Source organism: Spea bombifrons, chromosome 1 (assembly GCF_027358695.1).
Source record: "Spea bombifrons isolate aSpeBom1 chromosome 1, aSpeBom1.2.pri, whole genome shotgun sequence".
NCBI lineage: Eukaryota > Metazoa > Chordata > Amphibia > Anura > Pelobatidae > Spea > Spea bombifrons.
In genome coordinates this window covers 118,159,106-118,183,482 of record NC_071087.1, presented here as the reverse complement: position 1 = coordinate 118,183,482, position 24,377 = coordinate 118,159,106, and the positions used below count along the sequence as shown (strand labels likewise).

At 42.4% G+C, this 24,377-nt stretch overlaps 1 protein-coding gene across 1 annotated transcript; it reads right to left on the bottom strand.

Moving 5' to 3' along the window:
- Positions 1 to 5,596: 5,596 nt before the first annotated feature.
- On the bottom strand, positions 5,597 to 19,866 carry SPECC1L (sperm antigen with calponin homology and coiled-coil domains 1 like). The gene is made up of 15 exons (XM_053470398.1): positions 19,687 to 19,866; positions 19,319 to 19,466; positions 16,543 to 18,125; positions 16,217 to 16,424; positions 14,708 to 14,781; positions 13,235 to 13,410; positions 12,811 to 12,977; positions 12,576 to 12,688; positions 12,318 to 12,408; positions 11,096 to 11,173; positions 9,525 to 9,684; positions 9,094 to 9,265; positions 6,698 to 6,814; positions 6,386 to 6,445; positions 5,597 to 6,250 (listed from the first exon to the last, which is right to left on the bottom strand). Exons 1-15 carry the CDS (start codon positions 19,828 to 19,830, stop codon positions 6,161 to 6,163), a joined length of 3,381 nt encoding a protein of 1,126 aa, XP_053326373.1. The 5' UTR covers positions 19,831 to 19,866; the 3' UTR covers positions 5,597 to 6,160.
- Between the last annotated feature and the right edge of the window lie 4,511 nt (positions 19,867 to 24,377).

Genomic DNA, 24,377 nt, shown 5'->3' with positions numbered 1-24,377 from the left:
TTGTCTTGGATTATTTATGATTGATGATAACAGTAATTAAAACAAACAGGTCAGAAAGTGATTCATGACTTTGTAAGCAGTCACAGGAAAGGCAAGTTTATATTAGCACGAGCCAACGCAGGCTCTACGTTTGGATTGTCACTTCAGGCACAGCGTTAAAGGAGCACAATGTCATTTTCTGAAAATTTGAGTTTTTCTTGCTATATGCCCAATTACCAGTCACATCTTTCTCTGTTTATGAATCCATTATAGTATATGAATCAGTCGATACTGCTGTGTGCACCACCGCCACCACTTTGCACCAAAATTGCTAGAGGCAGGTATGGCCAGAGGCGCAGGTATTTGCTCACCTTTCCCAAAGAAGCAATGGAGGTCTATCATTTTACTACTCCCTCAGATGATCTCCCCAACCAGCTTATGCTCAGCAAATACCTGGACACTTGGGAGATATGTTCTAGTCCCGTTGCTACAGGCAGTGAATATCATACCAGATCTGCTTCCTCTCTGCATTTACCAATGTAAACACGGGGTGAAGGGTGAAAGGAACAGGCATCAAATATAAATCTCAATATCTACTCATTGTCTAGTAATCTTGATTAAACAATGCAATGTGTAAATATAACACTGTAATCAGTCTGATTTGAAGGAACAGCCATGCCCATTTGTAAAGAAACAGCTATTTCCACTTATGCCTGTCTTTTGGAAAGGTTTAGGGCTGAACCTTGCAACAACCCATCTGTGCCACTGACAAGCCAGCCTGCTGAACAATCTAACATTTTATATTAATGAAAAGGGGACAGACCAAGCCGCTCTGCGGAGTGCTTCACAAAGTAAGCTGCAGGGTCTTCAATATATATTCTTTACTTTTACAAAGAGCGAGAAAGGAAGACTGCCCTTATGGATGTATGGATCAACAAAATACATAAGTAAAGCTAAAACCCTTTTAGACAATAAAAAAAAGAGTTTACCAAAAACAGAGATTGAATATGACCAAAATAATTTTGTAGCAGAATGTGCTCTTTATTTTCTATTTACAATGGTTTATATCATCGTATGACTCAACTTTACAGAGCTCATGAATAAAATAGCGCCTACTGAATAATTTAGAATGGTATTAGCAGCACATGGGTCTTCAACTGCATATGCATCAAACGATTTGAATGAATAAAAAAAAACATGGAAAAATCTGCACAGTTTATAAATAAACTAATAGGTGAATAAACTAACCAAAACGTCTTCCATTATTTGCCATGTTCAGTTGCATGGGCCAATCATACATTATGAGATATTTTACGCACTCGCCGAAACCTGTAACACAACACTGATATAAACAGCAAAGAAATATAAGGTCTTGTCGTCATGAAGCAGCTAATTAGGACTGCATTAAAAGGTAAATTATAACCTTATTAAAGTATGTTAATAAAAAGGGACACAGCAAGAACCTCCCATTACTTGATCTTGGAATGAAAGTAAAGGCTTGCTTTAGGAACACCATGGATGTTATGCTTAAAAGGTGATTCAAGTACAAATTTTGAAACGTGATCACCAGCACCCAATGGAATGGCCCAATCAGGAAGAATATTTGGCTGGTTGCTATAGTTATAAGACACATTTTTTCACACGCTTTGAACCAAAACGACCTAATAAGTTTCTTCAAATTGCGCTCAAGCGCTTGTAGACATGAACACCAAAGTTCATAAGGTGCGCTTTTTTATTGTAATGTGTAGGGGATTCAAACCTTTTGTCTGCTTAAATTTGTTATTGCCCATATAGCACAGCTGTCAGTTTACTATAAATAATATATATATCAAAAAGGCAATATAAGGAATCGGGATGGTGGTGATGGTTCACAGCAAGGCCAGATATGTAATATTGTGCTTCATACAAAATCTCCGCCATGGCCAGCATTCAATAAACTATTATCTAATAATATCACCATAGTTCTCTTATGATAATTCTCAGTTACTGAATGGTTTCTTCCTTCTTCACCCAGTATCAGACCTCACACACCTGACCTCATGTCCTTACAGGAAGCAAGCACTTTCTTTATAAGACTTGGAGTGTTTCCAAACAGCCATTTGCATCCTGAATCACTCTGATATGTCTGCCCGTTTACGGATGGAAAACAGAATCTTATCTCTCATTTCACAATGAAATGTTAAGGGCATTCCCTTGGCACTATTGCTTCAATAAGATGTGGTTTGATCCAGCTATATAATTAAAGGGCTGAACAAAGACCGTTGATAGGTGATGATTAAAAACAGTAGGAATGTTTGCGCAATGACAGCTTGAAATTAGACACTTTTGTGATTTGTGCAGCACATACAAGAGAAGGGAGGGGGATAGGACCCATTGGATCAAGCATAAAGCACCAACCCATGCACAAATCCGTACATGTGGCTATACAGATCAGTAAATACGAAAGCAGATCTGGGAGCCATGTCCCCACCCAACCTGCACGGCAGGGGCAGCCAGGTATAATTACGGCGTATTGATGTCACTGTTCATTGGAATTACCCAACTAGCTATTACCCAACATATACAAATAGTTTAACATTTTCAGAAGGTGAGGCTGTTGTATAAAATCATCATTCCATTTAAAGGAACCGCAGGGAATTGTATGTCAATTCAACAGTGCTGATCCGTACGGCTCTATACGTGCTAAAATATCATGCTCGGCTTAGTGGTAAGCCCTATGTGATTTCAAATGGAAGCTATACTCGGTGCCAGTGTTCAAGGCATGCAAATAGAAAGCTAGCTGCCTGGCATGTAATAACCATCGGGTTTCTAGGGTCAAAGGAAACTCTAGCTAATACCGAGCACTTCTTTATTGCTAATGTTAAAGCTATGCTATCATATTCAAGCACCAGATCCATCTTTCACAGTAATATACTTTCCTCTGTACAGGGACAGTAGCAGACACATTTTAAAACATTGGCTGGCTTTGCTCTGCATACACTTAAACAGTGTTATTAATATTGATAATGCACACGTTATAACAACAGTATATAAAAATTATATTGTCTGCAAACAGGACAGTTAACATTAAAAACAACGTTGTTTAGAGGTAAAGACAACTCCTCATCAGTGAGTGACAACTGGTTTTAAGGGGAACACTAATAATAAAAATTAACACAGCCTGAAACCATACATTTCCCTTAACCATATCCCATTAATGGTTTGGTTTGGTATGCTTATTGTACATCACCAGGAATTGTATAATATACATACATCATGGGGTACAACAACCACACATGGGGATCCAGTGGTGTATAAATATTACTTAAGTCTGTTTCCAACAGATTAACTACACAATTACTTACATGTCTATATATTGAATAATCAATGAGGCCATTTAATTTTTTTATTTTATTTTTTACATTTATTTTAAAAGGTTCCTCATTCTGGGAGTTCCGCTGGCTTAATACAATTTGTATTGTATTAAATATTAATGTAACAAGTGCTGCACTACTCACTCTACCAATATATGTAATACTGCAAGAGAACACTGTTCTTCCTTTGAACTTTGTCTTTAATAGAACATGCTGCCATAGCTTATCATGTCACTCACCCCTTTCACGCTGTAAGGAATAGAAGTTACTCTGAATACAGTGCATGAAAGACTTCCATTTAGTGAACCTCATCTTAAATATATATTTATAAAATATGCATATTTCAATAAAAGATGGCTTCAGATCCACGTAGTGACCTCAGGAAGACAGAACGAGCTTCATTTCTTTATTAAAAAATGCCCATATGCATTGCAAAGAAAATGCATACATAATATATATTATAGGTTGCGATTAAAATAAGTCATAAAACATTGCTCTTTTGAACAGAAGAGTCCTGCACTCAATATATACTGCTTTGTAGTGGGTACTTTAATGGGTGGATACTTCCTTTACACAAGGCCAGGGAAGACCCTGATATTTTACAGGTATCTCTGATTAAAAGAATAATTCACTGAATGTCTATACCCGCCAGAGGAGGTATTTGTTTTTAACCCCTGCCATGTGGCCCTAGGAGAACACATTGGTGCACTCAATTAAACCGTTAAAGCTTAATCTAACCAGTCAGAGCTTTTTCATCATACAATTACTTAGAGGTATTTGCATATAATCATATACATGGGAAAGGTAGCCGTTGGCAACCTTCTGTTGTCAGATTACTTTTATTAATGAAGGCCTTGTTTTAGGGGTCTTCCCTGGCGCATCTGCAATATCAGATTGGCTACCCACAGATTAGTCCAACCAACGAGAGCCAAAGTGGTTTTAAAGAACAATTCTGTCATATACATTGCAGAGAAATCCAATATCATCAAAGATCCAGGTACAAAAAGCTGTAAGAGTTTGGCAAATTGTACATCTTATACAACTGCACTTAAAAAATAAACTGATATATATATATATATATATATAGTGAAATATAATAAATAATGCTGCAAATTCAAAACAAAATAGGTTGGAGGCTGTAAGCCCCTGGGAATGGTATTTAACAATAAATGCCCTATACCTTGTCTTACACCCCATGATTTGGCAAAAGGCAGCAGTCACTTACCCAATGTAACCAAATAGTTTCATGGGGCAGACAAAACATTCAGTCTTAGCTTCTTATAGTCAAAGCGGGTAACAGAAATATATTATAACAGATTAGCAAGTGCGAATGTTTGCGCACAAAGATAAGAATCATCTTGCTTATAGAGCACTTCTTGGGAACCATTTCTATTTTAAAGCTATACATTCAGCTCTTGCTGAAATAGGCTCTTTTTCAATAAGGGTATCTGAAAACGAAGCTACAAATTCAGCACCTGTTGACCAATGCAATGACATAGCCAACTCCCCAGCGCCAGGGATTCCGCTTTACATATTATCCTGTCTATGTGGAGCCTGTTCAAGTCCTGTCACACTCGTAACAGATTAATGCACTGTAAGATTTCAGAATACCTTCAGTCTTTTTTTCAGTGCGGTGCTAATTAAAACCATTTTTGTGCTGTTCTTGGAAAGGACTGTATAAAAAAACAATACTTTGCATTAGCGTCTTTGGAGCAATGCATTCTGGCATTCTGCAGGGCAGTGAAAACAATAAATGTTTATTAGGCTGAGAGCTTTGTATTGCCATGTTAATATGATGGTTAAGTACCTCGGAACAGCCCCTTATTTCAGATTTCCAGGAACCTTCTTGACACACACAAAAAAAAAAGACTTGTGTGCTGACAGTCCCATAGAAGACATCTCCAGCCAGAGTTTACCAACTAGATTACCAAGGGAGAACTTCAGAAACTCTTGGAATTAGCTTTCAAGGTCAGCTCAATATGAAATAAGCTAAACACTAAGAAGGATTAGCTTCCATAATGCTTGGGTCCTCAGGCAGAATGCAACACAAGTTCCCAGGGCGTAGCTCTTTAAACTGGACCATCCAAGATGTAGGAATCAACAACTCTGAAAAGGCTGCAGCTTGTATAATGCCGGGGCAGTTAAACATGGTAGCTCAGATGGTATCTGGATTACACACTGTGCATTCTGTTGCATTTCCCCCTATGTGTTTTGGAAACTCTGGGCTGTGGCTTGTCCGTACAGATCAAAAGACAACAGCCAGATACAGTTTAACATTCAAATGTATTGTTGCTTAGTGTTCAGGGCACAAAGCGCTATAGACAATCAGGAATCAGAAGGCAGCAGCTGAGAGTTTGGCACAAGATGTGCATTAATATACTGTCATATCCACTTATGTTTCCTGGGAACATATGACAGTTCCTGGTGGATAGTCAAAGAAAGGTGGAGAAGCAGCAGCTGTTAAGAACACACCTTGCTAAGGCACTAGCTTCAGGAGAACATGAGCAAGACCCAGAACAAACTTCAGTCCAACGGTCTCCTTTACACATCTTCCACTGACAGGTAACACAGCTTCATCTGGACTTAAAGTGAAATTAAATGGTTTGTGTATCAGATTTAACGGCTGTGCGGAAGGCACAGAGGAAAATGGCAGACACAGGTGGAACTTGAGATGTGTAAATAACATATGAAGGTGATAGGCCAATGGCATGGCTTCTCCAGGTCATCAGGGACATCTGTGAATCCAAAAGTCCAAGGCTAGGCAAATCCTTATGAAAACAAGGAATGCTGTACATGACAAGGTGGGCAGGTTTGTGGTTGGCACAGGTTCAGGTCTCAAAATATTTGTAAATAGAGGTTACATATGTCATGAGACACTGCCAGTCTGGACGCTCTGTACGTACCATCTCATTAATATCCTGTGAAAGACAAAAATGTAACAAGTGGTTATTAAAAAGTGCAAGGGTAATATATATATAATATAAAATATAATAAAATGTACATTCTGACAATCAAGTTGTTGAGGGGCCTTCCCTGGTTCTCCCCAAACTCACCAGGGTAGATTTGATCCCCACACTCTCAGCAGCTTGGAAAGCCAGGGTAAAATTTCTCCTCTGCAGAAGGAAAAGAAAAAGCAGTGTGGGAAATCACAAAATGTGTTGTGGTCATTTATGCTATAGGAAATCGAGGCTCAGGAGTCTAACGCTGTTAGACTATAATTCCCATAACACCCGGACTGCTCCTGTATCACTGGCTGGCAGAGTATATTGTGCAGAATGACAGCAGCAGGAGGACTTGTGCTTACCAGCCCTGCAAGGATGTGGACAGAAAAAAAAATAACTTGCAACGTGCTTCATCTAAGTTACCTTGTCCTGGTTGCTGAGCTCTTGGTACGGGATGTGTGCTGGTAGATAGGTGTGCAGCAAAGCACAAAATGCCAGCCCATCATTCCAACTGCTGCTAAAATTTGTGATATCAATGTTCTGACAAAACAAAAAGATACATTTGTAAACATCCATGTGTGAACAGATCAGTACACATCAGTGTATCAACAAACGTAGAATGGATTATAAGGAGGCACGTAGCATGTATACTAAGTATCCTGATATATGTGTGACTGTCCTAGCCAGAAGAAATCCTTCTTAGTTCAGAACAGGAAGTGCCCTCCCACTATCTCTGTCTACGTCCCCCTTCCCCTCCCGGGGTCAAATTCATTTCTGGGAAGAAACTAAATACCAATATTAATAAAGAATTCACTTCCTGCCACTTGTGCAGCTGTACGTGCTGAAACACACACAAGCTTACCACCGTCTGTCTGAGGGTCCCTATCCAACTACATTAGGGTGAGTGCAGACAGACAATGCTAATGCCCCTTTATAGCATTAGTGGGACAGTGGTTAATAAATACTGGATATCTGCGCTATGGAAAAGCTTAAGCTCACCAGGATGGGCATAGTATCTACTGTTACTCTATGGGAGCGCGTACTCTTTCAGGTAGACATGCAACTTTCTCTGTTCTCATACTTATGAGCAACCAAGCCAACCAGGAAAGCTATTCCAACAATAGTCGCTTTATGTATTTTCATGCTACGTAGGCTCAGCTCAGGGAGCATCAACTACTCATTCTCAGTAGAAGATATTTTGCAACTATTTTTTAGGATTCTCTATAGGGTTTTAAGAGCCCCGGCCATCACATTAAAAGCAGAGGGAATAATTTCATTCATTGAAACCATGATGACGGAGAGGAGCAGGGCATTACATATTATAGCAACATTTCTCAAAGTGCTGTACAGGAAATAAGACATAAAGCAATGGTGTATTTACTTTTTCATAAAAAAAGTGGTTAACCAATCATTTAAGGTATATAAATGCCACAACAACTATGCTATAAAAATCAACATGTTGCAATTTTTTATTTTCTCGTCTACCCAGTAATGTTTCCCAGTTCATAGAATGCTTTCAACTGTTTAAAGGGTGATTAGGCATAACTGGATGACAGTCGCTAGACTACAGGAAACATGTAAACCAAGTGAACAAGGCAGCGGAGAGATCGCTGGTAGAGAGGGGAACTAGAATAGGTGATTGATTTATGGAAAACTTAGTACTTTGTAGTACATCTCCGTATGGCGTTAACATGGGGTTTCTCCAGGAACACAAATCTACATTACAGTAAGGCCATCAGAGGGGATAACTTTGCTATACTATAAAAGAGAATATTAACCCTCTGAATACAAAGTCTCTTTAGCCCCTTTAAATCAATATTGCCAGAGTATATATACACACACACACACACACACTAGACCTAAAAGATGATGACAATGTCTAAATTTAATAAATCATATTTCAAGGTGCTTTAGTTCAATAAATAAATGCTTATCCAGATACTTTGCATTGCGTAGTCCTGTCGGGCTGAGCAGCATGAAAAGCTTTCACCTGGTGTATGAACCAATTTGAACTACTGCCCAAGTTAGCCTGACTTTGCAAAGCGACATCAGCATTCATTTTACAGGCACATGCGTCTCCATGCCACTAATTCCTGTCCTCTAGAGTTCACGCGCATATTGCAGATCTCTAATAAAGTCAGTGGCCTACTACTGAAAGGAAATAAAGTTCAAAGGGTCACAAACATGAATACTTTAAACCTATTTAAAGTAAGTCCATGAAGAAGTAAAATAGCTTTTAAATCAGAATAGATGTCATACTTTAAACCTTATGACTATTCTTTTTTCACATACTAAATTATTCACCCTTACTAAACTCCCCAAAAAACTTTAATTAGTGACTGTATTTGTGTAAAGAATGCAAAAAAGCCTGAATGAAGAGGATTAAAGCAGATAAAGAATCATTGTTCAACCCTTGATCAGGATGCTTTGAACTTGCAGATTCCAAATCCACATCCTCAAACAGCAGAAATGTCACTTAAACCGTTTAACAGTTTGTGTAAGTTACATACACAAAATCTGCCCCAGAAAGAAACACAACAGGAGCAATGGGGATGGGCAGTGGGAGGAGCTATATACGTGCTGTAAGTTTATGACAAGGCGTGTGCGTTAATTCCTTCCCAACTGCGGACAGATGGAGCTACAGGTATCCCCAGTAACTATCCTTCATCCGCTCCCAGGAGAGAGAGTGCTGCTTAATAACCCAGGATCTAATTAACCAACGATCGTCCTACGCCTGCTAAAGGTCATATACACTTAGATGATAACCTGTGCAGTGTCTAGTGGGCAGAAGTCCATTCTGCACCGTGTACCGCACTTACCGGATAGCCTTCAGTCTTCTTCTGACACCACTTCAGCAGCGCATTCCGTTTGGAGCCACCATATTCCCGTGCAAGGGCTGCCAATGGGTCCTTCCGCTCCTCCCTGCAGGGTACAATGTGCAACAAGTCACACATTTGTCTGTCACCCTGCAGGAAGGAGTTGGGTGGTGTGCTGGGGGTGGTAAACATACTTAATGGGTCAAACTGATGCAAACATGTACGGAAAAAGTCAAGGTCGCAAGGTAGTTAAGTAAAATAGCAATGAATGAGTAGGTATGGGCAATTTGGAGAGAGAGGATGAGTACCAGCTGATACAATGGGAGTAGTGAGTGGGACAGGTCAAAACAAGTCATGGTCACAAGATTGCATAGTCCAACACGGGTAAGTTAGAAAGAAAGGATATTGGCCTACGGTCCCCAAGTCTCTTGTACCTGATGCGGCTACGGGCAGTAGGCGTCACAGATGCAGTGGGAGAGGATGAAGCGAGGGACAGCTGTGGTGAAGGGGAGGTCATTGACATCAAAGGAGAAGCTGAGCCCCCATCTGGCACTGTAATATCCCGTTTCAACTCCTCGCTGCTTCGGCGCGACACTAAAGACACAGAGAATGTACAATATTTCACAGCCACTGACAAACATTATGGGTAAGAATCAACAAAATATATTAATATAGTTGAAATGTGTTTACATTGCAGTATTAAACCAATAGAATAGGAGCCCTAATTAGTTAAAACGTACCCAATGAAATTTTATTGCCATGGCATCAATGAGGGCTGTTCACAATTTGGCCAATCAGCGTTAGGAGGAGGTGCCGTTAATTCACGCTCCCCTTTAAATGTATGGCTGTAGACCAATCATACCATGTATGCCACTGACAAAGCCGGCTTGTTTGCCGGTAAAACACGTGTTGGGTGGTTTTTACATTTTAGTCGTACCTACTATCTGGTAACATATACCGGTCACTCCCTGCTTCAATGGAACTTTATCCAGAATACAGCTAGGGATAGATTGGTGTTGGAGACAGGGTTTGTTTTCTAAATAGGACTGATAAAAACTAAGGTTTTTTTTTTTACATTGCAGTATTACAGAAATATTGAAACATCTAATTAATGATATCCTTTAAGACTTTCAAAGACATCCTAGAGGAACCACATATATGGACAGGAAGCACACAGGAAGCGCACGCGTAAGTCCAGGTCAGACAGTTCCGCTGAAAAGAGGTATTGTATTTATTCAGAGTGCAGGAAGCAGGTTCCTATAACAGAATTCAGCGGAGAACACAGCACCAGAGACCACTTCATTATCGTCCCACATCAGCCTGTACCGTTTAACCCTTTCACCACTCTGCATGCTAGTTTAGACTTGTAAGAAAAACCATTAGACACCAGATAAGAACCTTACAATGCCTCAAGTCTGCCCATTTACTCTATATAAACTGTAAAAATATAACAAAAGGAAATTATATGATCTTAGATCCAATAAATTATTGTATTATGCAATAATAGACAATGTTCCCCTCTGGATTAATACACATGCTTTCAATTAGACATCTTCCCACCAGATCTGACCAGGCATCAAGTTATAGGCACTGCATGTAACAGGTGGTTTTTAATGTTATCATATGCGGTCTGCTGATGTCATTCTCAATCAAACTACTAATACATATGCACTAATCTCATGGGAGAAACAGGAGAATCATGTTCCAATAGCCATCCATGTCTCCAAATAACTAGGAATGACTGTACCAACTAATGTTGCTTGAAGGTAGGTTAAGATCTCCAAAGCCATGTGACACAAAAACCTTCTTGATGTGGTCCTCTCTCCTTCTTGGTGTAATGGCTCGAACACTGCCACTTTGCACTAGCTATGAAGTGTTCTATCTCATCCCATAAAAGGGAGAGGCTGGTTTAAGTAAATGATTGTAAGGCATATTGATTGTGTTTGATTTACAAGGTTATTATTTTGCCAGCAATGCCCAGCTGGTTGATAAACCTAGAATTTACCTGAGATGGTTTTGGAGCTGTCCACGCGGGGTAATGAGGAGGCAGCTCTTCCACTAGTTGATGTTCTTAACAGATGCTCTGTACAAAATGAGCAAAACTCAAATGTCTCAGAATATAAACTTAAAGATACACATACCCATAGCATTATTCACCTTCTTTAATATCCTCATACATTTAAAGTTGTGTGATAAAAAAGTACACCCTCTTTGAAACCTATGGTTTTAAATATCAGGACATAAAAACAATCATCTAGCAGATCTAAAAAAATAGGTAAATACAACCTCAGATACACAACAACACACCATATATCACACCGTGTCATGATGTAGAAGCCATATGTGAAAAACTAAGTACATTCATACCAACTGTCACACCGGGTGGTGGAGGGGTGATGACTTGGGCTTGTTTTGCAGCCACAGGTCCCGGGAACCTTGCAGTCATTGAGCAGACCATAAACTCCTCTGTGTACCAAAGTATTCTAAAGTCAAACATGAGGCCATCTGTCAGACAGCTAAAACTTGGCCGAAATTGTGTCATGCAACAGTACAATGAACCCAAGCACGCCAGCAAATCTGCAACAGAATGGCTGGACCAGAAAAGAATCAAGATGTTGTAATGACCCAGTCAAAGTCCACACCTCAAACCGATTCAAATGCTGTGGCTGGACCTTTATAGAGCTGTGCATAAACAGATGCCCGCAAACATCAATGAACTGAAGCAACATTGTAAAGTAGGACGAAATTCCTCCGCAACGATGTGAGAGACCGATAAAGTCATATAGAAAACGATTACTTTAAATTATTGCTGCTAAAGGTCATTCTACAAGCTATTGAATCATAAGATGTACTTAGTTTTTCACACATGGTTTCTCCATTCTGGCTTTATTTTTGTTGAATAAATCATGACATGGGTCTAATATGTTGTGTGCTGCTGTTCTCTGAGGTTGTATTTACCTAATTTTAGAACTGCGAAGGAACAGATGATTGTTATGTCCTTATATGTAAAACCATAGAATTCAAAGAATTATTTTTCACACGGCTGTATTTTATAGTAGTATTTATTTTTGTAATCTATGTATTGTGTATAATTTAGAAGTGCAATATAAATCAATAAGCAAAACAGGAGATGAGTAAACACATTTACTGTCACATTTCTGAGTGTATCTTCTGGCCATCTTTGCCACATGCTAACAGAGCACAGCATTTGGCATTTATGTATTTACCCTGCACTGGGATCTCTGCATAACTGGGTCTCTTCTCAGACAAGCCTGGGATGGATTTGGAAGAAGATATTGGTCCACTGATTGAATGTCTCTGTTGGAACAGGAAGAGGGAATACAGGAAAACCACTTCAGTGCAAAGTTGACCATAATTAACAGATCAGTATAAATAAGTTTCATACCAAGCATGTATAGAAACAGATGTATTCTATAGTTAGATGATTTAGATGCACAAATTGCTAGCAAGAGGTAAAACATTACCTGCATTGGGGAGACTGCGGCCGCTGGAGGGGTCTTCATTGGGCTAGGACTAAGAGGGGTGCGAGGGATAGATGTTGTAGCTGTCGCTGTTGCTGCTGTTGTTGGACTTGGGGCTGAAAGGCAAAGAAACATTTGACTTTCTGAACATGGGATTACAGATTTTGAAGGCACCATCATCAAGACACCATAATATGTAAAGTAACTGGCCAGAGGTGTCTGGATGCATGAGAACTACCTGGGGATGAAGCATTGTCAAAAGATTTGATAAGTGTCTTCACAGTGGGCGTGGGCTCTGATGAGGTTGAAGATCTGCGACTGAGACCCATTCCCTGCCTGAGAGCTGCCAGGTCCCTTTCCACGGCATTCATATAATTATAGACCCGGCCTCGCTCCTCTTCCTGCCTACAAAGACACATGAACATATTGTAAGTGTACATTAATATTTTGGAATTATTATTATACATTTAGATTGTTTGTACACAGATACAGCAGATTGCAAAGCTTCGGCCCTCCAGGGTCGCAAACAGGCCTGGAAATCTGTGTATCCTTGCCTAGAAACAAGAAGTTTAATTAATTTTTAATTGAGATGCCTGTTTGCAGCCCACAGTAGTCTGAAAATGAATGCTCCCTATTTGACAGAATTGCACTTTTCTCCTCACTTGCGAGATGCTGCATTTTCCATCTCCTTTGTAAGCTTTTCGTTCTTCTCTTGGGCTTCCTGGAGTCGCCTTTTGAGTTCTCCAATCTCCTCCTGGGCTTCTGACTTGATATCATTAGCAATCACTACGGCCGTCTGCAAGTCGGCCTGAAACTGGCGCCACTCAGCAGACTCCTCCTGTAATACATACCACAAACGTGTAGCGGTCAGTTTGAAATTATATTTACCGTATTGGCTTGAATATAGGCCGCACTTTTTCCCCCCACTTTAAGTCTTTAAAGTGGGGGTGCGGCCTATATCCGGGGTCTAGCGCCCGACACCCGGGACATGCAGTTCAGGGCGCCGGGCAGGCAGCGGGGTTAGTATACAGACCCCCCGCAGCGGTGCAGGGGACCCGTAACCTACTCTCTGATACGCTGAGACAGCCTCCCCTGCCAGCACTTTCAATGGGGGGAGTGCCGGCACAGGAGGTTGTCTAAGCGCATCGTGCAGACGTTCACCGGAAGCGACGATGTGCGTAAACAGCCTCCGCTGCCGGCACGTCTGCTCGATTTGCTTTAACAATCTCCCTTGCCGGGAATAAACACGGGGGGGGGGAGTCCCGGCAAGGGAGATTGTTAAAGCACATCGTGCAGACGTGCCAGCAGCGAGAGGTTGTTAACGATTGCATCGCCGCAGCCGGTGAACGTCTGCGCGATGTACGCTAACAATCTTCCTTGCCGGCACTTCCCACGGCGGAAGTTGCACCGGTAAGTCTAGGGGGGGGGCCTCTTGGGGGATAGAGTGGCAGCATATCTCAGGGGGGATAGAGTGGCAGCATATCTCGGGGGGGAGGGGGCACATCTCGGGGATAGAGTGGCAACATATCTCACGGGGGCAGAGTGGCAGCATATCTGGGGAGGGCAGAGTGGCAGCATATCTCACGGGGGCAGAGTGGCAGCATATCTCGCAGGGGCAGAGTGGCAGCATATCTGTTCCACTAAGTGTTTGTTTTTTTTAACCTAGAAATTTTTTTCTTTAAAAAAAGCACCTAACTTTTAGGGTGCGGCCTATATTCGGGTGCGGCCTATATCCGAGCCAATACGGTATACGTTAACATGTAGTCACAGGGCTACTAGCGCACAAGTAGGTGTTAGCGATATTCCAGTAACAATTATTGTATTACTTAAAGCCATGATTTCCAACTTGTAATAGCTAAGACAGACAACCTTTACACTGCTTTACCAGCTCAATTTTAGGTGCCATAACTAAATTATTGAGTTTCTTATGTCATATTATTAAATACGGAGTACCACGCATATCATAAATTACCAAATCCTTGAGGGCCACTATGTGTTAACACAATATACTTATGTCCGAGAAAGCATGGGATTGGGCCCAAAATGGAGATCAGTTCTGTACATACATGAGGCAGGTCAAAGATGAATTGTTTCAGAAGCATTACCAGGAACTGCGGCTACTGTCCTTTACTTACACGCAGTTTCCGGTTTAGTATTTTGATCTCACGCTCCATGTCATGTTTTTGGTCCTGCAACTTCTTCATGGAATCTGCATTAGAAAGGGAAAAGAGTCACCTGAAATTCACAGGGCCCTCATAACTCTCATAGAAAGATGATAAAAGTCCCCACAGAGAAGGGAATTCATTCTAGCATGAAAGCCCCTAGGAGTGGTTTATACAAAGTATAGACGGAAATGTGAAAAATATGCAGATATAACCTAAAGCTACCAGCAAGACGTGTGAGACGTGTCCCTCAAATAGCAACACTCTAACACCTCCTCTGAGGAAGATTTATGGCTGCCAGGGACAGGACTTGCTCAAGCTTCAGCCTTATTGTTCAAAGCAGGAAGACAGTGGGGCTAAGAGGCAACCAGCACGTACAGGACAGGATGCCACCTCTAGGCTCTTTGTAACCATGACAATTAAAGCGCCTGCAGCCCAGCAGCGGTTATACTACGTAATTAGGGTAGAAAGGCCAAAGGAGAAGAGATACTGAAAGTCAAGGTTTTCATTGCTTCTGCTATATACAGAGTTATGGGAAGCTGTTTTTCTCACCAAAATAGTAGTGCATACAGTCCTATGCCGAATCCAAGAGGGACAATTTAACCCACTGTTCACCACAGACTTACTGCCTCACAACTAGAAGTGCTCTACGGCTGTGATATAAACACAGGACATCCTGGAGCACAGGGGTGTGGACAGGCAGCCAATACACAATCCCTTATCTTTTATTATTTGGCAAAATAGTTCACGGACTCAAATACCTGCAAGTAAGCAGTTACTGAAAGGTGTGCAGGTAAATACGGCTGTGGAAATAAATGACCTGAGCAGCCATGGAAACTTGAGCAACTATTTTGGAAGCTTTATTTGTGGCGATTAAGGGTCCTACATGTCATAAACTCAAGTCTCCCTGACACCCCCATTGTTAAAAACTTTGGTTGTGAATATCTGAAAGTAAAGATAAGGATACATACACAATGGGGAAAGAGGTGCTGTTGGTTAGAAAACGGACATTGACAAAAAAAATGGGTTACAAAAGGGTGATCTAATCTCATGATAGTGAGGAAAAAGTGGAGCAGGGAGATGAAGAATGGCGCACACACAACGCAGGAAGTGAAGTGTGGGGAGGAAAGAACCCAGTGAAAGGAAGTGAATTAGAGGTAAAATGTAAAGAATAATAGGGAAAATGAGGACAAAGAAAAACTTTGGTAATACTTCAAAAAGGAGGGAGATGGCTATAAAAGATATACATAAAAGAAAGGAGATAGATGAAGTGGTACAGGAGAAAGACATGAGAAGACGGCAGTGAGTGGTGAAAAAATTGAGGTTAAGAAAATATTTTCTCACTGGTCTAGCACTTAATGTGTAATTTACAGCAAAACTATCACACAGTAACCCACACATTGTTGCTTACATTCAGGTTGCACACCTTATGACAAATTTGTGTAACAATGCCCTCTGCTGGCAAAAGACAAAAATACTTACTCTCAAGGTCGGATATGATAAGGTTATCATGTAGTTTCACAGCTCTGTGCTGCTCAACTTCATCTTCTAGCTCAAATATGGTCTCCTTCATGTCATTGTGTTCAGTTTCCTTCTCTTCCAGGTCAGCCCTCACCTTTTCTAGAGCACAGGTCAGATCCGTCACCTGCTTCTGTGCTTCCTCTCGGAAAGACCTGTACTCGTCCTCTAGCTAAAAATAATTGATAGAAAAAAACAGACTACATGCCAAGAGCAGATAACAATGTGCAGCCATCAGCTGCGTGGAGGCGATGTTCTGTGTGAGGCTTCTATCAGACTATAGTTCTCACCTTTCCATAGGCATCCCGTATGCGCTCAATATCACTCCGCACATGTGACAGCTCCTCCTGCAGGCCTACTGCCAAGCTTTCTGCTTTCTCCTTGTCAGATCTGACACTTTCCAGGAGGTTCTGGAAATTAGATACATCCCCGGAGCTGTGTATGGAGTAAAGTTCTGTTACTCTCTGTTTTTCCTGCTCTAGCAGTGTCTTCAGTCGCGAACATTCTGCTTGTTCTGTGGTCAGAGATGCTTTGTATTCTTCTAGGGTGGCAGCCACTGCCTGTTTTGCGAGTTGCTCGGCTTCTGCAATGCGTTCCATGTGGTGGTTGCGCTCTTTAAGTGCCCGTATAACGTCCTGTGCATCCTTGTTGTCCTGTTCTGCCATCTTTAGTGTATTGCTAAGGTGCTGCTGTACTCCTAGAAGCTGTTCGCGTTCAAAACGTGTGCTCTCAACTAATTCCATGTACCGTTGCTCCAGTTCGAGGTGACGGCTACTCTTTAGATCTTCATCCAGAGAGTATTGTACATGATTTTCATCCAACAGTGCCCGTGCGTACTCCAGCTGACGACTGAATAACTCCAGCTTATCACTTTGCTGGCACAATGAGTCCATCAGGATGACCTTTTCTTCCCCTAACCTCTCATTTTCACTGTTCAGCTCTTGTGTGATTTGTTGAAGGTCAGCTAGCTCTTGTAGGGTGGCCTGAAGCTCCTCTGACGTGCTGTGCTGGTTCTCCTCCATTTGGTGAATGCGTTCTGTTAGGCAAGCAACTGACACCTCGCTAGCATTCCCACTGCTGCCTTTGCGAGATCGCTCAATACTTGGAAGGCCTTCTGACTCAGAGGATGAGGAGGGAGCATCCAGTGCATCATCACTGGAGGTGAGTGGCTGATAAACTTCACTGCACTCACTGTCTAAATTATCGGCAGAGCTGCTTCTTCTCTCCCCAGTCAGTGTGTTTTCATCCTGGCTCAAGAGATCTTCCATTGAACCAGGTGCTGAACCCTCCACAGAGGAGGCTAGAGTCCCTCCATCAAATTCACTGTGGCTTCCAGCAGAATTGGCCATGGATTGGTAGTCATACAGCTTTTCTGTCATACCTGGCTGCTGTCCCAGAGAAAAGCCCAGGGCATTAAGACGATCCTTTAGCATTCGGTTTTCACTCTTGAGCTGCTGCAGCTCCTCACGTACTGCGGCATTCTGCTCCTGCAACTGCATTAAGGGAGGCTCCTCAGAACTCTTGTCAGGGAGATCCTGCCCCAGCTGCACGCGGGTGTCCCGCAGTTCTGTACGAAGCATTAGGATCTCTGCATCTTTATTGCTGGCCAGGTTTAGAAGGTCCTTCACTTTAGCCTCTAGAGCGGCACGGTCATTAATCTGATTGTCAGACTTGGATTTACTCATGCGGAGCATGTCTGTCTCTGTTCGACCTCGGGACCGCTTGATGGGGGCAGAAGCATCTCCTGTGCCAGCACTCAATCCTTGTGGCTTCTTATTGGTGCTCAAACGGGAGCGCTCACGCACCCTCTCGCGGGAGGATCCAGCATCTTTGGTTCCAGATGAGCCATTTCTTTTAGAGTTGGAACTGCTGCCTATTGGAACGCAGAACACAATGTGATTTAACAAAGAGTAAAAGAAAAAGAAGAGCACGAATCCAATTCACATGTCATCCTATAAACACTTAACTGCTCTGAAACTCTTTATATTATGGGGCCTAACCACACCATAACTAACATTTAACATGCAATGGACCTCTTCACGCAGACTGAATTTCTTTCATCTTTACACCAATCTTAGAAAACTCTTGTTTTATTTAGCTCATAGTTGTAGGAGTTAAATCAACCAACCAATACCTTTTATATCTATATATCTACACTCACATGGATTATACAGCTCTCTATGAGGGGTCATAGAGACATTAAAATATATAAGCAGAACCAGAACATACAGAAGACCCTGGTAAGCATACAATGTTTTCGTCAGGCCCCCTTATGAGAATAGTCATTCCCGATATTTCAAAAACCAGGGATCATTTTTCTCCTTGAGATAAAAATTTAGTCATGGTGGGACTTCCCCTTTATGGAGTGTCAGAATATGGAACCCTACTGGATTTTAATTCCAGCCTCTCCCATTTTTCTCCAAACAGGGAAGAGTGCCTTTTTGTGGAAGAACCTGAATAATAGAGCTGATACTCGGGAGAAAGAAGACAGAAAAAAACAAGATGATGCAAGTGGAGCTATGTAAAAAGAAGATGGGGACAAGAAAGCGGTTGGCGGTGATGGTTGGGAGACACTGACAAAGATTCCGAGAGTGAATGAGAGTGAGTAACAAAAGCATAAACATTGGTTTTGATTTTTTCCCCCCAATAAGGTAGTCTTATATTCAGGCCTTTCCTTTTTTTTTTTTTTTTTTTTTTTTTCTCTCCTTTCTTTAAGATCCAAAGTTGGGGGTCATCAAATACAGTATTTGGTGAATAACTGCATTCTCCCCTACTGTAAAGTTGCTTATTGCTGTTGATTAGTTCAGGTACCCTTTGTAAGGGTACTTCATGACAGGGAAGTGATTAGATATGCTTGGTAAGCCCAAGAGACAAGCTATGAAAAGTTTCATTGAGTTTAGTGATGATAAAAACAGTGAAAATTGTTCCTCTTAAACTACATAAAGGTCACCAGAATGGGCAGTCAGAGTATTAATGACACAATCTCCAAATGATTTTAGTAACTGTAGATAAACTTGTATAGATCAGGGATGTGACAATATACTCTAGGTTCTTAAGTCTGCATACCTGCACCACTCCGTGATTTCCCATCCTGGCCACTCATCACAGCCCCTGAATTGGGGTTAGTAGCAGTGTTGCTTTTCTTTAGCTTTACACCGTTGCTTGTTGGAGGTCCACCAGCCATTCCAGCTAGAAGGTCATCATTGCTTTTTGCCTTAATAAAATAAACAGCCAAAATGAAAGGGTCATGTGTAAAAAAAACATAGCCCTGCAGAGGATTTCTTATGGAAACAACTTTCCAGGAACAGAAAGACAAGAGTTTGGGGATTTAAAGTCACACCAGTTATTCATTCATTATTCATGTCATTTAAGGCATCTGAATTGCTTGCAGGGTATTAGTTCATTTTGATGCTTTGTGTCCCAGAAAGACCCACCTTTGATAGGGAAGATCCTGGCCGTGAGGTCTTAGATGCTGTGGATGTGCTGCTGCTTTCTGACTTTACCCTCTCTGTGGCCTGAGGTTTGCTAGTTGCAGGCAGTTTTGGAGCTGAGCTTGAACTCCTGTTTGCTTTCCTCATCGTGTGCTGCCTGTTTGTGATGCATTTACACCTGAATCTGGGAGTTTAAGTAAACAATGATGGAACAAATGCTACTGATATATTTAATTACAATTTTTACACACGGACAGAAAATAAACCAAATACAACAACTTCAATAGATACAAGAAACAAACAAAAAAAAAATCACATTTTACCAATAATAAATTATACACACTTGACAATTAAGACAATATTCATTTAACAACTGTCAATGCAAAGGGGTCCCAGGTACCTGTTCCCCTTACTTCCCTTAGAGATCATAAAACCTGCCCATGCTGATGGACCAGTCTAAAGGAAACAGAAATTAAAGGATATCAATACAGAAGATGTTATAGTACTTAATTTAAACATCCATGATGGCTATGTGGCTATAAAAGACATGGAACAAAATGGTCACTTTATGTCTTCCCCTTTCTGATTAATACATTTTCCACAAGCGTGTCATTACTGGGCATTTGAACATAAAACTCTTGTAATGTCACCTCTCTCTTTAGTGAATAAACCCCCCCAATTCATGCAATTTTCTTCATCTATTACACATGCAGAAAATGATATACTAAATTACATCCACAATACCTGCATCCTGTACTGATGGCCCTTTGATAACCTCTGTGCAAACACTGTCAGAAAATGGGGTGAAAGGACACACAAGACAAATATCCAAATATCCATTTTCCTCAGTCTATTGAGCACTCCCTCGGCGCACAGTAAATAAGTGCTCCTTTAGTCAGAGCATGCTCGTTGAGTCTGAGCCCCAGTATATGTCATTTCCCAGCACTCAGACGTATGTAGCATGTGATGACCGTCACCGAGCACCAGAACAGACCTGTCACCAGCTGTCTGATGACCAGGGATGCACCTGGGCATACAAAGGAAAGCAAACATTGAGGGGTAGATGTACTTGAGTAAGTGTGTTTGTAGAAGTGTCAGTATGTGTAATAGAGCTGAAACAACGAATCGATAAAATCGATAATAATCGATAACGGAAATCGTTGTCGACGATTTCCGTTATCGATTAATCGAGTGATCGATTCGTCGTTGGAGCACTAGGCTCCTTTTACTTACCTCCGCCAGCGTTCCCCGCTTCTGCTCCACGCTCTGCCGTCTCCGCCTTCTTCAAGCTACGTGACGACGGATGTGACGCGCGTCTACTATCAAGTTTGAAGTTGGAAGTGGAACAAGTTCGTAGCGGAGGTAAGTACTCTTTATGTCTATTGTCTGTGCGAATGTTTATGTGCGAGACTGGGTGCGCGGCAGAGTGTGTGTGTGTGCGTGTGCGTGTGCGTGTGCGTGTGTGCGGCAGAGTGAGTGGGGGGGTGCGCTGCACAGTGGGGGGGGGTGCGCTGCACAGGGGGTGGGGGGGCAGGGGATGCAGGGCAGGATGTGAGTGCAGGGCAGAGTGGGGGTGGGGGGGCAGGCCAGGAGACTGGATGCAGGGCAGAGTGGGGGTGGGGGGGCAGGGCAGAGTGGGGGTGGGGGGGCAGGGCAGAGTGGGGGTGGGGGGGCAGGCCAGGAGACTGGATGCAGGGCAGAGTGGGGGTGGGGGGGCAGGCCAGGAGACTGGATGCAGGGCAGAGTGGGGGTGGGAGGGCAGGGTGGCAGACTGGGTGCAGAGCAGAGTGGGGGTTGGGATGCAGGGCAGGGTGTGAGACTGGGTGCAGAGTAGAGTGGGGGTGGGGGGGCAGGGCAGGGTGTGAGACTGGGTGCAGAGCAGAGTGGGGGTGGGGGGGCAGGGTGTGAGACTGGGTGCAGAGCAGAGTGGGGATGCAGGGCAGGCTGTGAGACTGGGTGCAGGGCAGGGCAGGGTGTGAGACTGGGTGCAGGGCAGAGTGGGGGTGGGGATGCAGGGCAGGGTGTGAGACTGGGTGCAGAGCAGGGTGGGGGTGGGGGGGCAGGGCAGGGTGTGAGACTGGGTGCAGAGCAGAGTGGGGGTGGGGGGGCAGGGCAGGGTGTGAGACTGGGTGCAGAGCAGAGTGGGGGTGGGGATGCAGGGCAGGGCAGGGTGTGAGACTGGGTGCAGGGCAGAGTGGGGGTGGGGATGCAGGGCAGGGTGTGAGACTGGGTGCAGAGCAGAGTGGGGATGCAGGGCAGGGTGTGAGACTGGGTGCAGGGCAGAGTGGGGGTGGGGATGCAGGGCAGAGTGGGGGTGGGGGCACAGTGCAAAGGGGTGGGGGCACAATGCAAACTTGTGCGCTGGGTGCAAACTTGTGCGCTGGGTGCAAAGCGCAAACTTATGCTGGGTGCAAACGTGTGCTCATAACAAAATAAGAATGTTAATGTAAATTTTAAGTTGTTTTTTAACATCTAGTTCATAAAATTATTTTAAATAAACGAAAAATTTGCATATTGGTTTTTTATCCGATTAATCGATTAATCGAAAAAATAATCGGCCAACTAATCGATTATTAAAATAATCGTTAGTTGCAGCCCTAATGTGTAACTTCCATAAGTTATGGAAGTTATGGAAGTTATGGAAGGGTTTTCCCATCACCTTTACCCACCATAACATATGTAATGGTATTTCTCGTGCTACCCCAAGCTTCAAGTATTATGCCAGTATCACAACCTCATGCTGATGAGTCCCATTAAGGATGAAACAGCTGTCCATGAGTGGTGATCTGGCTACTGCACCTCTTCCCGAGTTTTGTCTAAAGGCTGTCTTGTACAGCGGGCAATAACTTTCAAGGGATCCATATATAAAGTGGATATAGATGCAAAGGTGATCCTTGTTGACCTTATTTGCATGCACCTACCCAGAATCCCTTGTGGTTGTGGCAGCACCATGAGATTTCTGAGAGGAAAACAAGCCTTCTGGTTTGTCTGGTGTCTGTAGATGAGTGTTTAATAATGCTTCTACTACTACTACACATACACACACACACATATATATGCATTAAAACAGAAACATAGGCCAAGATCATCCCCAAGAGGCCACTGTCTTGTGATTGCCTCCTAGACCAGGGCTTGATAAACCCCAGGCTCCAGGGCTGCCACTGTGAATCCATGAGGTCACGTAATGCATATTAAATGACCCTGATGGGCGACTCACGCCACTCGATTCAATGTGCACCGCAGGAAAGCTAAGGGTGCCTGATCCAAAATGGCAGAAGAGGCAGAAGCGTGGCAGGTTTAAATGAGGTGTGAGTGGCGCACGCGAGTGTATACTGTAGTGCCAGAGTAAGTGTGTATGAGTGTCTATGTATAGTGCTGGAGTCAATATGTGAATGTGTGTGTACTGCTGTGTCAAAGTTGGTGTGTACATGTGTAAATGCATAGTGCATGTATGTTTTTACAAGTACAGTGCTGGATTCAGTCTGTGAGTGTGCATATACTGTAGTGCCAGATTCAGTGTATATGTGGTCAGAGAATTAGAGTATGTATATGTTGTTGGATAGCGTATGCATGTGTATCAGTGTAGTGTTAGCGTGTATGGTGTGTGTATATATATATATATATATATATATATATATATGTTTCAGTACATTAGCAGGAGCGTGTGTCAGCATATATTGTGTGTGTATTAGTGTATGGTTTTAGCATTTGTGCACATGAGTGTAGAATGCTAGTGTGTGTTACTGAAAGGCGTTAGTAAGCATAAGATGTTAGCGTGTGTCTGTTACTGTATGGCTTGTTTGTTAAACCATTATTTTTCAACTTACACACACAGAGCCTTTATGGCATAAATACCCATTGTCATGAAGGGGTTAATTGTATAAAGCGATGTAGGGCTGAAAAAATTTGTGTTTTATGTCATACTGCCCCAATAAACATCCTTTTAACTGCAAACCAGAGAGTAAATAATGCAAATAAAAACATTATTGGGGAAACAAAAAAAATGGCTACAAATATTTATGGCTGGCTCCTAGATCCAAACCAAGTTTGTCGACCCCTGCCTTATATCAGCAGACGCCAGCCCTCCTCTGCCCATAGGGACAATTCTTACAAGTTCTTGATCAAAAGGGCCCAAGTTCCAAACATGAGGTATGTGCAGCCAACGCAAGCATAGTATGGACTAAAATCACAACCATCTACATGCACAAATTTGCCCTCTACAGGACATCCTTACTATGGCAGAGTGTGGTCTGTGGTCAGGCATTTGCATACATACAGCGTAAAAACTGAAGTTATAAAAGACAGTCAAGATCAGGTTGAACTCATCCAGGAGATTATCTGGATTTAATGTTTTTTTTGTTTGTTTTTTTTACAAAGAACAATAGTCAGACACCACCAACCTTAACCCACTCATCAAGCTCTCTGCTCACCTTACGGAAAAACAACGCAATCCAGTGTGATGAACTACTGTTAGCAATCCTTTCTACCTCTCGCTTTCAACCGTTCCGAAGGACCTCAAGCAAGCAAATCTACAGCTCCAGATGGGTCAGAGTAAAAGCCAGCATGTGATACTGAAAAGGCGGCTTACAAAGAAAGGACCCTTCTTCCTTATTTGGAATCTTGTAAAACACTGCAGGGATTCTGACAGCCGTTAAACCGTTAAACTGTTCCTAATACTTGGCATTCTTTGGAAA